This window comes from Balaenoptera musculus, chromosome 9 (genome assembly GCF_009873245.2).
Source record: "Balaenoptera musculus isolate JJ_BM4_2016_0621 chromosome 9, mBalMus1.pri.v3, whole genome shotgun sequence".
Taxonomy (NCBI): Eukaryota; Metazoa; Chordata; class Mammalia; order Artiodactyla; family Balaenopteridae; genus Balaenoptera; species Balaenoptera musculus.
Genome location: NC_045793.1, coordinates 82726151 through 82738251, shown reverse-complemented (window position 1 = coordinate 82738251; position 12101 = coordinate 82726151). Strand labels below are relative to the sequence as shown.

Genomic DNA, 12101 nt, shown 5'->3' with positions numbered 1-12101 from the left:
GATGTCTTTCCATTTGTGTCAACTTCGATTTCTTTTAGGAAAGTCACGTAGTTTTGATTGTACAGAACTTTCACTTCCTTGGTTAAAGTAATTTCTGGGTATTTCATTGTTTTTGATGTTATTGTGAGTGTGATAGTTTTATTTTTCAGACATTTCATCCTAGTGTATAGAAATGCAACTGATTTTTGTATGTTGATTTTATATCCTGAAATTTAGTCAAATTGTTGATTAGTGCCAACAGTTTTTTACTGGAGTTTTTTATATACAGAATCATATCATGTGCAAATAATGACAGTTTTTACTTCTTCCCTCACTATGAGTTTGGAGGTATTGCCTCTTCCTCACTTGGTTTGCATGTATTTGGATAACTCTTATTTGTAACTCTCTGGGCTTCCTGGATTTGGGCATCTGTTTCTTTTCCCAGGTTAGGAAAGTTTTCACTCATTATTTCTTCAAAAAGTTTTCTGACCTTGTCTGCTTTTCTTCTTCTGGGACACTATAATGTGAATTTCGGTCTGCTTGATGTTGTCTCATAAGTCCCTTTAGCTATCTTCACTCTTTTTTTATTTCTTTTTTCTTTTTGCTCCTTGATGGGATGAATCACTGCCCTGTTTGTGAGTTTACTGATACTTTCTTCCACTTCATCCGGTCTGCTATTTGAACTCCTCACTACTGAGTTTTTCAATATAGTTACTGTATTGTATTCTTTGGCTCTGTGCCTTCTGTTTGGTACTTTCTTGTGTTTTCTTTGTTGAAATTCTCAGTTCACGCATTCTTGTCCTGACATGGTGACCATCTTTATGACCAAAATTTGAACCCTTTCTCATGTCAGTCACTCTTCTCTGTTTTATTAAGGCCTGTTTGTGGAGTTTTATCTTTTTCTTTTAAAACATATTTTTCTGTGTCTTCATTTTCCTTGACTCTCTGTGTTGGTTTTTGTGCATTAGATAAAAGAACCACCTCTCCTGGTCTTGAATTGGCTTTTTCTTCTTGGCTCCCCATAGTTGAGGACGTGCTAACATCTGTCAGTGTCCCAGTGGGGAAGACCTCAGTCAGCATCAGGTACAGGCTGACTGGAGGCTGGATTCTCAGGCAGCAGCTCTCAAAGCATGCAAAAAGACCTCTTTCAGGGAAAGACTGAGAGACGGGCATTTCTCTCCACTCCCTCTGTCCTGAATTCTGAGGGGACAGCCAGTTGAGAACTATTTGTTTGCTATGGTCCAGGATCCTTTGGTGCTTGTGAATGCCAGTCCTGCTGGTTACCAGAGCCAAGTGATAAAGGGGTGTGTCCTTTGGGCAGCCACCTCAAAGGCCAGGATGCCAGGTGGGTTTACAAGCCTCTTTTAGGAAGGCACCACTGACCTGGAGTGGGACAGAGGGTCAGTAGGCATAGCCTACCCCTTCCCCTGTCTCCAGGGAGTCTTGCAGTAAGCCCCCAAAGCTGAGCTAAATTAGAAGCCTTACTTGCAGGCAATAACTTTTAAAGTATGCAAATAACCTCTGTCAGGAAATGATTGGGAGAAGTGCATTTCTCTTGGCTCCTGTTTCTCTGAGCTTTGGAAGGATAGCCATGGTGAGTCCTTGCGAATCTGTTAAGAATTGTTTCTTTGTTGGCTATAGTCCTGTGGGTCTCATGGACACAAGTGCCATTAGGCGTTCAGAGCTAGGAGTTTTGGGGGCCCACCCCTCCGTGAGAGTCCTAGGGTGACAGATGTTCAATCTAAACCCTTCACTGCTCAGGGAGAAGCTGGGTGTTGTGAGTTCCCTTCTAATTTTATGTTGCTGTGCTGAGTGTGGGGTTGATGGAGATAGAGTTCCTCAGCCTTTCCTACCCATTTGGATGTATATTACGTTTGCCCAGTGCATAGGGGTTGCTCATCTACTTTCTAGATGTCTTTCAGAGGGAATTGCTCTGTTTATAGGTGTAGATTTGGTAGGTCTGTGGGTTCGGGTGAGTTTTAGGCATCCTATGTTGTCATCTTGGACCAGAACCTCAATAACTCACACTTTTATATCTTCAGCCCTGAAAGCTCTGCTGACCTCCACATTCATTGATCACTATCACCTCTCCTTCTGATCCTCAGAAAGATCTCAAACTTGTCCCCAAATATTATTTTTCTGAATGACACTTCTAGGAGTAATGGATCAGGTCAAAGACAAGTTATCTGTGATTCCTCCTTTTTTTCCTCAAATCTAATCTATCAGCTTGTCCACTTAACTCTAGCTTCAAAATATAGCTCCAAACATACTACTTAAAATTGCATGTCCAAATTACCATTACTTCTTGTCTACACTCCTGCAAAAGCTGTCTCACTTGTCTCTCTGCTTCTACTCTTGCCCTTTAACAACTTTTCTCCAAAAAGCAGTCTTCTTAAAACCATAAATCAAATCCTTTCGTGCCCTTCTTGAAATTTCTCAGAACAAAATCCAAATTTCTTATGAAGGCCTACAAAGCCTTAGGTGGTCTGCAGCCTGGCTGCCTCTCCATCTTCATCCTATATTCCCCCCCCTCCCCTCACCACTCACACGGCTCCGATAACACTAACTTTCTCTGCAACAGGTCACGGTATTACTATCTCAGGACCTTTGCACTTCCCCTTCTCTTTGTTCAAATACCTTTCCATTTAGGTTGGTTAACCAGGTAAACAAACAGGGTGCTGAGTTACATATGAACTTGAGATAAAAAGTTATATCTTAGTATAAATGCATCTTAAATATCTCATGCATAGAAGAATGGCCTGATACATAGTAGGTGTACTGTAAGTACTTGATAAATGAGTAGTGTGTACTCAAATAAAGCACTGCATATATTGAATGGTTAGAAACACTGTAAATGTAAAATACTAACTTAAAGGCTTAATTGTCATTTCACCAGGAGAGCTCCCCAGTTCTAGTTAAGTAAAGTATTAATTTGATGGAATGGAAAATTAGCACACATACAAGACCCATTGATGTATTAACGTAAAATACATCCTTATGTTCTAGAAATGTTATGGAAAGAAAAATATTCTCTCTGGCTCTGCTTCCATTGTTTTTTATATTTCTAGTGTTTTTTTTTTTTTTTTTTTTGGGGGCGGTTCATTTCCTCTGTGTGATGATGAGATATGTCTGTTTCAGTCTGGGAGGTGGTAGTTCAGATAACTTATTTGGAGTCCCTGAAGTCTGCACGTAGATTCACACTGAAAAATCTGTCCCTTCAGTTTCCTGATCATGTTTTCGCATGTGTTTTGCATGGGCAACCACATCTACCAAGACTTGCAATTATTATATGAAAGTAAATTATTAGATACATTCTAAAAACATTCTAAATCACAAATGCATAGATGTGGGAGAAACCTCAGCATTTTTTCTATCTTAAAGAAAGAGACCAAAATCCCACTAACAAACACCATGACCGGAAAAATCACTCTGATTTTTAAAGAAAGATTATTGTAGTAGATAATAATAACAGATTGGTAGCTGGTTTCAGCTTAAAATAGTAAAGGGATACAGTGTCAACATTATATACATATGTTTTAAAATGAGTAATTTAAAAATTTATTTTTAAAATTAAATAATTTTAAATGAGTAATTTTAAAATATGAGTAATTTTATTTGATTTCCTTCTAGGGATCTCTTTCAAAATACTCTTAGTAAAGATATCAACTAAGAATCCCTCATTCTTTTTTTCTTTCCCATTACTACTTAAAAGAAAAAGATGTCTAAACCATAGTTATATTCATGATTTCGCCCCAAAGCTTACTTTTTAAAACCAGGTATACTAGTGAGTAAAATCCTCTTCATTTTTCTCTTAGACAAGTATTACTAAACCCTTACTCTCCCTTTCTTTCCCCAACCAGAACCTGGGGTGACTAACTGCAAACAGTAAGAGTTCAAATCACTGGTAAAAACATCCACCGAAGGATAGCTAACTTTTGAATTTAGATAGGTCTATACTTACATCACCCACAGCAGCTTCAAAGAAAATGCATATTTAAAATTATTTAGGCAGGTAGATACTACATGTAACTAACTCTTTTAATCAGAATAAGATCCCTAACAAATAGTTTCCTACAGAGAACCTTAACACACTTACCACATTAATTCATGAGGTGGGTTTAATGTATGTATGTGTATACATACCTATACACACATTTATTCTGCATATTCATTTTTCATGTACCCAGTAACGTGCATTTATCAATTATGGTTGCATAAGATAATGAACTTCCTCAATAGTACATGTTATTGGCTTGCTTTACTTTCTTCTTTGATAAACTTTAGCTTTATTTTTCTTTACCACTTAAATCTTCAAAACCATTATTTTATTATCCCAGAACAAATTTAGTTTTTTCTGACACTCCCTCTGCTTCTCCACTTTCCCCTCCTCTGATGGGCTCACTGCATTTATAGTAATGGCCACATCTCCATCTAGTGGTTTCCTAACCAATGAATACCTGGACAGCAATGAAGAAAGAATACAACAAAAGTGGTCTAGTTACAACAATCATGATTCCAGACCATCAAAAAAGAAACTGCAAAACTGTAAATGGAGCCCTGAATGTAAACTCAGGCCCTAAAATATCTATTCAGTTGTACTGAGTATGTAATTCAGAAATTTGTCAAAGAGTAACAAATAATGATAATCTTGGCCTAGATAATGTAAGTTATACTAAAGCACTTCACTAAGACTATCAATATCTAAAAAATCTAAAAACGCTGTTTAAACCATATCTGTTTGTTTAGAAAGGAAAAGAAAAATTACATAATGAGCTTTGAAGGTACTGAATAATGCTTAATAAAATTGAAACAGATCATTAATTTTATGTTAGCATCTTCTGAAACAAAATTGATGACCAACTCTAATAATTGTCCTTAGGGTATTTCTCTTAAGTAAAAAGTAAGACAGCGTGAAGCATATATAATTTTTTTTTTCTCCACACTGACTTAATCTTTATACAAAACCTTATGAGAAATTACTGATTTTTAAATAAATATAGGAAACTGATATGCTCTCTTCAGGATTAGAAACTTCTGTAACATTTGAAAGCTGCTATTCTCAAAACAACATTACTACTGGCATTTTAATAACCTGGTTTCAGGACATTTATTATAGTGGATTTAGGGATATGGGCTACTTTTTAAAATTTCAAGCCAAATGCAAAAACAAAGAAAAATTAGAGAAAGTGACTGACCATCCACCCCACATGAAAACTTGCAGTAAAATGAAGATAGATAGGAGCTGACATCATGGTACAGGCACGACACGTTGTGCATATAAGTTGATCCTATTAATAACGGGCAAAGTAGCAAGTACAGGAAAAGGAAGGAAAACACAGAAGACATACAAGATGAGCTTTCATGCAATTTGCTGGCAGTTAGCAGTTTATGTGAGCCTCGATCCAGAGCAGATTCACAGTGACCATTGCAAATAAGTATTACCAAAATATTCCACTGCCAAAAAAACACAAGACATTATTAGCACATTAAGCTACTGAGCAAAAGTTGTACTTTCACACACAATCCACTGTATAATTTATAGGAACTTGAGTATTAGAAATTTTTGTCTTTGTAAAATCTTCATTATGCTTTGATCAAAGAGATAGTTACCTATGGTGAAAATATTGGGGGTAATGGTTTTTATATAATCTTTCAAGTGCATCTGAATAAATTTAATCTCAGTCTTTGGTGACAAATAATTGATGAGGGAAGTTTCCCTAATGTTTGATACTACCCTTGGGCCCACAAACAGCACTCTTTGGGGAATGATTTGACGTGGCCAAAGCTCCTGAAGGTATATAGTAGACAGAACAACAGAAGTCCTCATATCTGGATTTCATTTAAGGCTCACTGTAAAATGAAAAAAAACCAAGTAGCTGCAACTTTGAATCACTTTTCCCCTCAGAGAGGAATGATCAATAATAGTCCTTACAGAGATAACTGGGATTTATTGGCTAAAACATTTTGCTTTTTTAGCCTTATTCCCCATCACTGATTTTATTTCTTCTTTGCTCCACTTTATATTATCTACTTGCATATTATGCATCTATGGAAATGCCTTATTCTTTTTTTGGAACAAATGTGGCTATGTGTATTTGAGTAAATAAGTACATACTAGGTAAATCTGTTCTAAATAAACAACCACCTCTAGAAATGCACATTAATCAGTAAATGATCTGACATGTTTTTAGAATAAACAGTTCCCAAGATGATAACGCTTTATGTTTGCAAGCCACTTTATGCAAAGACACATGACAGACTGGAGAACTGAGAAACATTATTTTTAAAATTTTAGTTCTTTATAAGTGGTGAGAAATTTTTATATGGGCTTTATGCTTGAGAATAAAGCTTCTTAAAAATTAAAATAATTTGAAAAGCATAAAGCTGCTGCTATACACAGTAAGTCCAAATAGTGTTTATGCGAGGAAGACAGCTGACCTATAGGAAAAGTAGTAGTCATCTTAAATAACATACATTAAATATGCTTTGTAAAATTATACCAACTTACTTAACCCTGTGTTATTGACCTGGCCTAGCTTCAAACAATATAAAAAGTAATACAATTAAGAGAAATAATACAAACCTAATAGGTGGCAGAATTAGAAACCATGTAAAGTACAATTACAAAATAAGGGGACGATAGTGATTTAACAGGTTTTTAAATACACTGAATGAAGAATAAACACAAAAAATGTTATAATAAAAATAACTGTTATATCTTCAGGATTGGAATATAAATGAAGGTGGGCAACTCATATACCATTAGTAACGTTTACTGTCAGTTACTGGTCATTAGAAAGTTTTAAAATCATCAGATTTGTGATCTTGGATTATTAGTAAATTGGTCGGCATTGTGTTTGAAAGTACAATTTCTGTGGAAAGGACAGAAGAGGCAACTGTTAAGCTTATGCTAACTACGAAAAATACTGAAATAAAAAATCTATATACCAGCAAGTATGTCATGTTAATGAGAAACACTATGGTTATGGTTAAGACATTACACTGGAGTTAAAACTACAATTTGTCTCCTTAAATTATTGTGACCACTGAGTTATATATTTTAATATAGCAAATGTTTGGTCTTATTTACCAAGGCATTGTTATCAAAGCAGACATCAGGTCCTTTTCGGTATCTGGGTTGCTTCACCATATCACAAGGATCTGGACCATCAGCTAAAGAAACTTGTTAAGGAATATGAAGTTACTTTTTTTTTTTTTACACAATTAAAAAAATGCAATGCAACACACTTATTTCTCAAAGCAAGCCAGAGAAACCAATGCCATTATTCTGGTCCCACACAACCAGTTCAAGTACCATGGGATTTAAAGTACTGAACTGCCACAAATTTTCTTCTGTCAGTCTAGGGCCTGTGTGAAGAGATCAACGCTTTACACAGCATGGTCACTGGCACAGAGGAAGTACTCAGTAAATATTTGTACAATACAAGTGGATGAAATGTGCAAATGACGTAGCATATAAGACAGGGTCATACACGTAAGACCATAAGGGAGGGCCTGGGTGCCTCCTATTTAGCAAGACAGAAATAGAAACTAATTCCTAGTACTAAACATCAGTTCCAAACATAGGTGAGGACTATTTTTTTTCCCCAGAAACAGCAAAAACTAGAGGCAGTCTACCGAACCTCTGCCTGCAGTGCTAAAATAGTCATTTAGCATATTTACTACCCGAAGTCTTTTTTAGCATTACTGCCATGGCAGTTCTAGCATACAACAGAATTTACCTTCTTTTTTTAAGGCTGAATAATATTCCATTGTAGGTATAGACCACATTCAACTCCATTTTCGATGACTGGCTGTTGACAGCTTTCAAGCCACAACAATCCCTTTTCCCTTCTGCCCCACACCTGGGCGAGCTGACAGGGAAGACTGAGTGTCCTCTCCTTTGGCGCTGCCTGGAAGTTCGGGCCAACAAGCCCCAGGCAGCACTGGCAAAAGCCCAGCACGGTCCCCAACCACCATAAAACCCCGAGCCAGGTACTTCTCCCTGCTCTCTCTAGCCATTTTCAGGGCTACTCGGGAACCTGCACTGCTCTCTCCACCAAGACTCACTGTGCCAGTATGAAGCCTTTCACATCCTCTTGGAGCATGTGTGGCGTCATCAGTCTTGACATCCAAATGAAATTTTGTGTGGAGGGTCCATTCTGCCTCTGTGAGGTGATCTCAGCGCTCTGTGGTATTTTTCTCTTTCTGGGCACGAACAACGTGACGAGGCTAAAAATGCACAGCTTTAAGACAGTTCTCCATTCCAAACCTCTCCAATGTCAAAGGATACAAGTCTGCTCTGCTTGTATGAGCAATCGCGTGTCACAGGGACAAGTCCCTTTGCTCTCAACCATTATGAATATTAAGTTGGTGTTCATAAGTTTTTCTACGTGGAAGATTCTGTAAAATAAATATTTTTAAAGATCAGAAAAAAACATTATCATCTGAGAAAAGAATAGATTTCAAAGATTTTTACATATTAAAATGAAAGAAAATAGGACCTTTTGAAACAAAGCATCACCTACACGAACAGTAACACTGAATGATTTTAGAAGAGAAAGATTACCATGTTTGATTAACATGGACGTGCTATCTCTCGCAAATGAATACTAAAAAAATTCCAACAGATGTTTTAAGTGTGACCTTTGTTTCTTAAGTAAGTGATAGTCCTCAATGCAAAATAAACACCATCTAGTTGTTTCATTTTACATATTTAGGGAATTGTGGTATCTATCACTGAAAATGTGCCCAAGTTGCCTTATTTTACAGTAAAGGAAAGTAGGAGCACAAAAATGGCTCAGCATTTGCCCAAGTCCTGGCAGACTGAAGTCTGGATCCGTGCCGTTCAACAAACTTTCTGTGAAGATAGAAACGTCTTCCGCTTTAACCAGCATAGTAAACAATTGCCACATGAGGTTATTGAGCACCTGAAATGGTGACTAGCGTGACTGAGGCGTGAAATTGTAATATTAATTAACTGCAATTGATGATTGAAATTGCCACCTGGGGCTGGTCACTACTGAATTGGGACAACACAGGTGTAGACAGAATTATGGGCTTTGAATTCCATGCAGTGTTTTTTCCACATCTTAAGCTGCTTCTACCTTCCACAATAAAAAAGTAGATCTGTCATTAAAGAGTAATTTATTTTTCAAAGAATGGGATTTTTTTTTTTTAACCTATTGAAGTTGGGACACAGCATAAAGCAAATCAAATGTAAGCATGATTTAACTTAATATCTTATATTGATCTTTACAGTTTAACTTAGTCATTTTTTAGAGTATATACTGCTATTACTGAACGTCAATCAATGAAAGCCCAAAGACTCTAAACTCTTTCTGATGTACCCATTAAACATGCCACCGTTCTGTTTCCTGAAGGTGATGTCCTGATATGCTAATCTCGAAACAAGACGGTCTGCTTTTTTCTGAGTACATGCCTTACTTCGCCCCTTTCCTCTTCCTCCTCCTAGGATATACAGGTTTCATAAAGTAAGTCATAAAATCATACTGCCCATGTCTATTAAAAATTTGTGCTAGTTTCAGTTAACCCCTTCCTGAAAATATATATTTTTTTAACTGTTATAAACTTCTTTTCCAAATCGCCTAGCAACTAACTATTCCAGCCCTGTCACCTGCTCAGATTACCTCACCTCCTCATCTTTCCTCTTCTCTCTGTTAACATTTCTTCTAGAATAAGCTGTCCTCAGCTACGGAAAACAAAGTGTCCCAACTCTGTGCCTTTCTGCTCTGTTCTCAGGGATCCTGTGACATGGATTATCCCTTTCCTTTCAAAACTTCAAATATCTCCCACCTTGCCTTTCTCTCTCTCATTACAACAAAATTAAATCTCTCCATCTCTTCCAAAATTTTTTCAAGATGTTTTATGGGCGGTGATGACTAACATTAACCTTGATTTTAGGAAATGATATGTTCTCCTAGTTCTTTCAGTTTCAACTCAAAGATACATTCAATTCTAAGTTTAAGTGAAGACTACAAGTAAAACTTACTAGCCAAGAATATTTTTGTTAACCTGTTTAGTAAATATAATTAATTCTAATCTTATCAGAGAATATAATCTCTGAAACTATCTCTACATTAGAAAAATTTTAATATGGATTCTTCTAGACAAAATATAATACAATCAAATTCCTCTATGTTCTGCCTAAAAGTGGATATAATTTTTTTGATCATGTAATTATTACAGTTGAAGGGATTACAACTTATCAGAGTTAGAATTTTAAAAACCTTCAGAGAAACTGAAGAGCTCTGATATTTTCAACTTAAAGCAGTTATTCAGATCTCTCACACTCAAAAGACAATCTCTGTTATTTTCTGTGACGATTATAAAAGTGAATACAATTTCTTAGTCAAACAGGACTAGTCCAGAAATGAAGAAACAAATTATTACCTGGAACAGTTTCCACAGTCTAATACACCGCTGAATGATTTACTATCGTTATCGAAGAAATACTGGGTTTGTTCGGTAATGCAGCTCTGCTTTGACAGAGAGGCTGTGAAGTCGTCATCTTCCATCTCAACTGTGGGGAAAATAAAGACCATCACCATGAGGGGACACTTCAGTCCGTCTCCCAGAGCCTTCATTTCTCACAGAGCAAAACAAATGTATGAGGGCAGGCACCTCAACTGGCTTGTTTACTCTGTGTGGCGTAGTGGCAGCCCTTAAAGATGCCCAATAACTATCAATCAATAGAATTAATGAATTTGAATACATTTGAGTTTGAATACAGCTGCAAAACAGAGGCCAATGTGACCTAGGAATGTTTCTAAGGCACTAGGAAAGTTCTGACAAAAAGATTTCAACCTACAAAAGTGTCAAATGGACGATCTCTCTCTCTCTCTCTCTCACACACACACGCACTTTCTGAGTTTTGAACTCGGAGCATCCAAAAAGAAAATGTTAATTATTATGACAGTATCTGAGCATTTACATACCTGCCTCAAGAAGTCGTGGAAAGGTCAAACTCAAGAGAAACTGCTGTAGAATAGACCTGAATTTTAAATATGAAAAAGTATTGATATTTTCCTTCATAAATTAACAAAGACCAGAGTATTTTTGCATGTACACAAACACGTTTCTTTTTCATCTTTTTGGAAAAAGTTGAGAATTTGCTAATAGAAAGTTGAGGAGCATTTTTATATAAGTATTTCTTAAAATATGCAAGACATTGTCAATTCCCTTCTGTAAAAGAAGTCATGAAGTCAGATGTGTTCAGGACCCAGTGAGGGACACATATGTGTGAAGACACCTAATACAAAATCAGAGCGAGGAGAAGTGATAACTCTAAGAGGGAGAATGTCATTATTCTGGTGCGTAGTTTTCACACTCAAGATTTTCTCCTTATTTTAGTTATTAAAGCTCTGTGGTAGGAAAAAAACCCCCCAAAACAAAAATGACTTTGTACCATGGGTTTACGAACTATTTACTTTACAATATAGAACATATACATAATGTTACAAATACATAATGTGGCATTCATGAAATACAATATACATATTATATATAGGGCATATGGCACGTTTCAGTTTTACAATAAATGACAATTGAGCCAAATATTAGTAAAAACTCATCTGGAACTGAGTTTAGTTAAAACAAAAGTTGGGTGGGGGGGAGGTTGAGGAGGGGGAAGGTTCTGGCCAGAAAATAGCATAAAGACAATCAAGTATTTCAGGATGACTATGAGCTTCAGAAAACCTATGTAAATTCATATACAAATGTCATTGTCAGAACAGAAAGCACCCTTTTTCACAATTTTTTTTAGAAAAAATTGGATTTTTAATCTAACATCTTTGCTATTTTAATAAAATGGCATAATCATTTAATTTTCACTGGGAAAGCCTCAACATCAAGTGAACATTATAGATTAATCTACATGGAATAAAACTTAGACAATACAGTAGGGTAATGATACAAAAGAGAGAGAGAGAGAGGGAGGGAGGAAGGGAGAGAATGGACCCAGACACAACAGGAGGATTAGTTACTAGACTGATCAGACCCAAACAATGACAAATTTCATCTTCCAGACTTTCCACAGTGCCTCAATAAGCAGTTTAAATGTCTGCTTTTCATAGGTGGCAAGATATAGGTAAGAGGGGAAG

General features: G+C 36.4%; 1 protein-coding gene across 7 annotated transcripts in view; it reads right to left on the bottom strand.

Moving 5' to 3' along the window:
* The window catches only part of CACNA2D1 (calcium voltage-gated channel auxiliary subunit alpha2delta 1), a 496257-nt gene that overhangs the window by 12491 nt on the left and 471665 nt on the right, over window positions 1-12101 (bottom strand). For all 7 annotated transcript variants that reach the window (XM_036863210.1, XM_036863212.1, XM_036863213.1 and 4 more), the window contains 4 exons: window positions 10938-10993; window positions 10393-10522; window positions 8273-8382; window positions 7070-7152 (listed from right to left, as the gene is read on the bottom strand). In XM_036863210.1, coding sequence (XP_036719105.1) covers window positions 7070-7152; window positions 8273-8382; window positions 10393-10522; window positions 10938-10993 — 379 coding nt within the window. The remainder of the gene's footprint in view (window positions 1-7069; window positions 7153-8272; window positions 8383-10392; window positions 10523-10937; window positions 10994-12101) is intronic.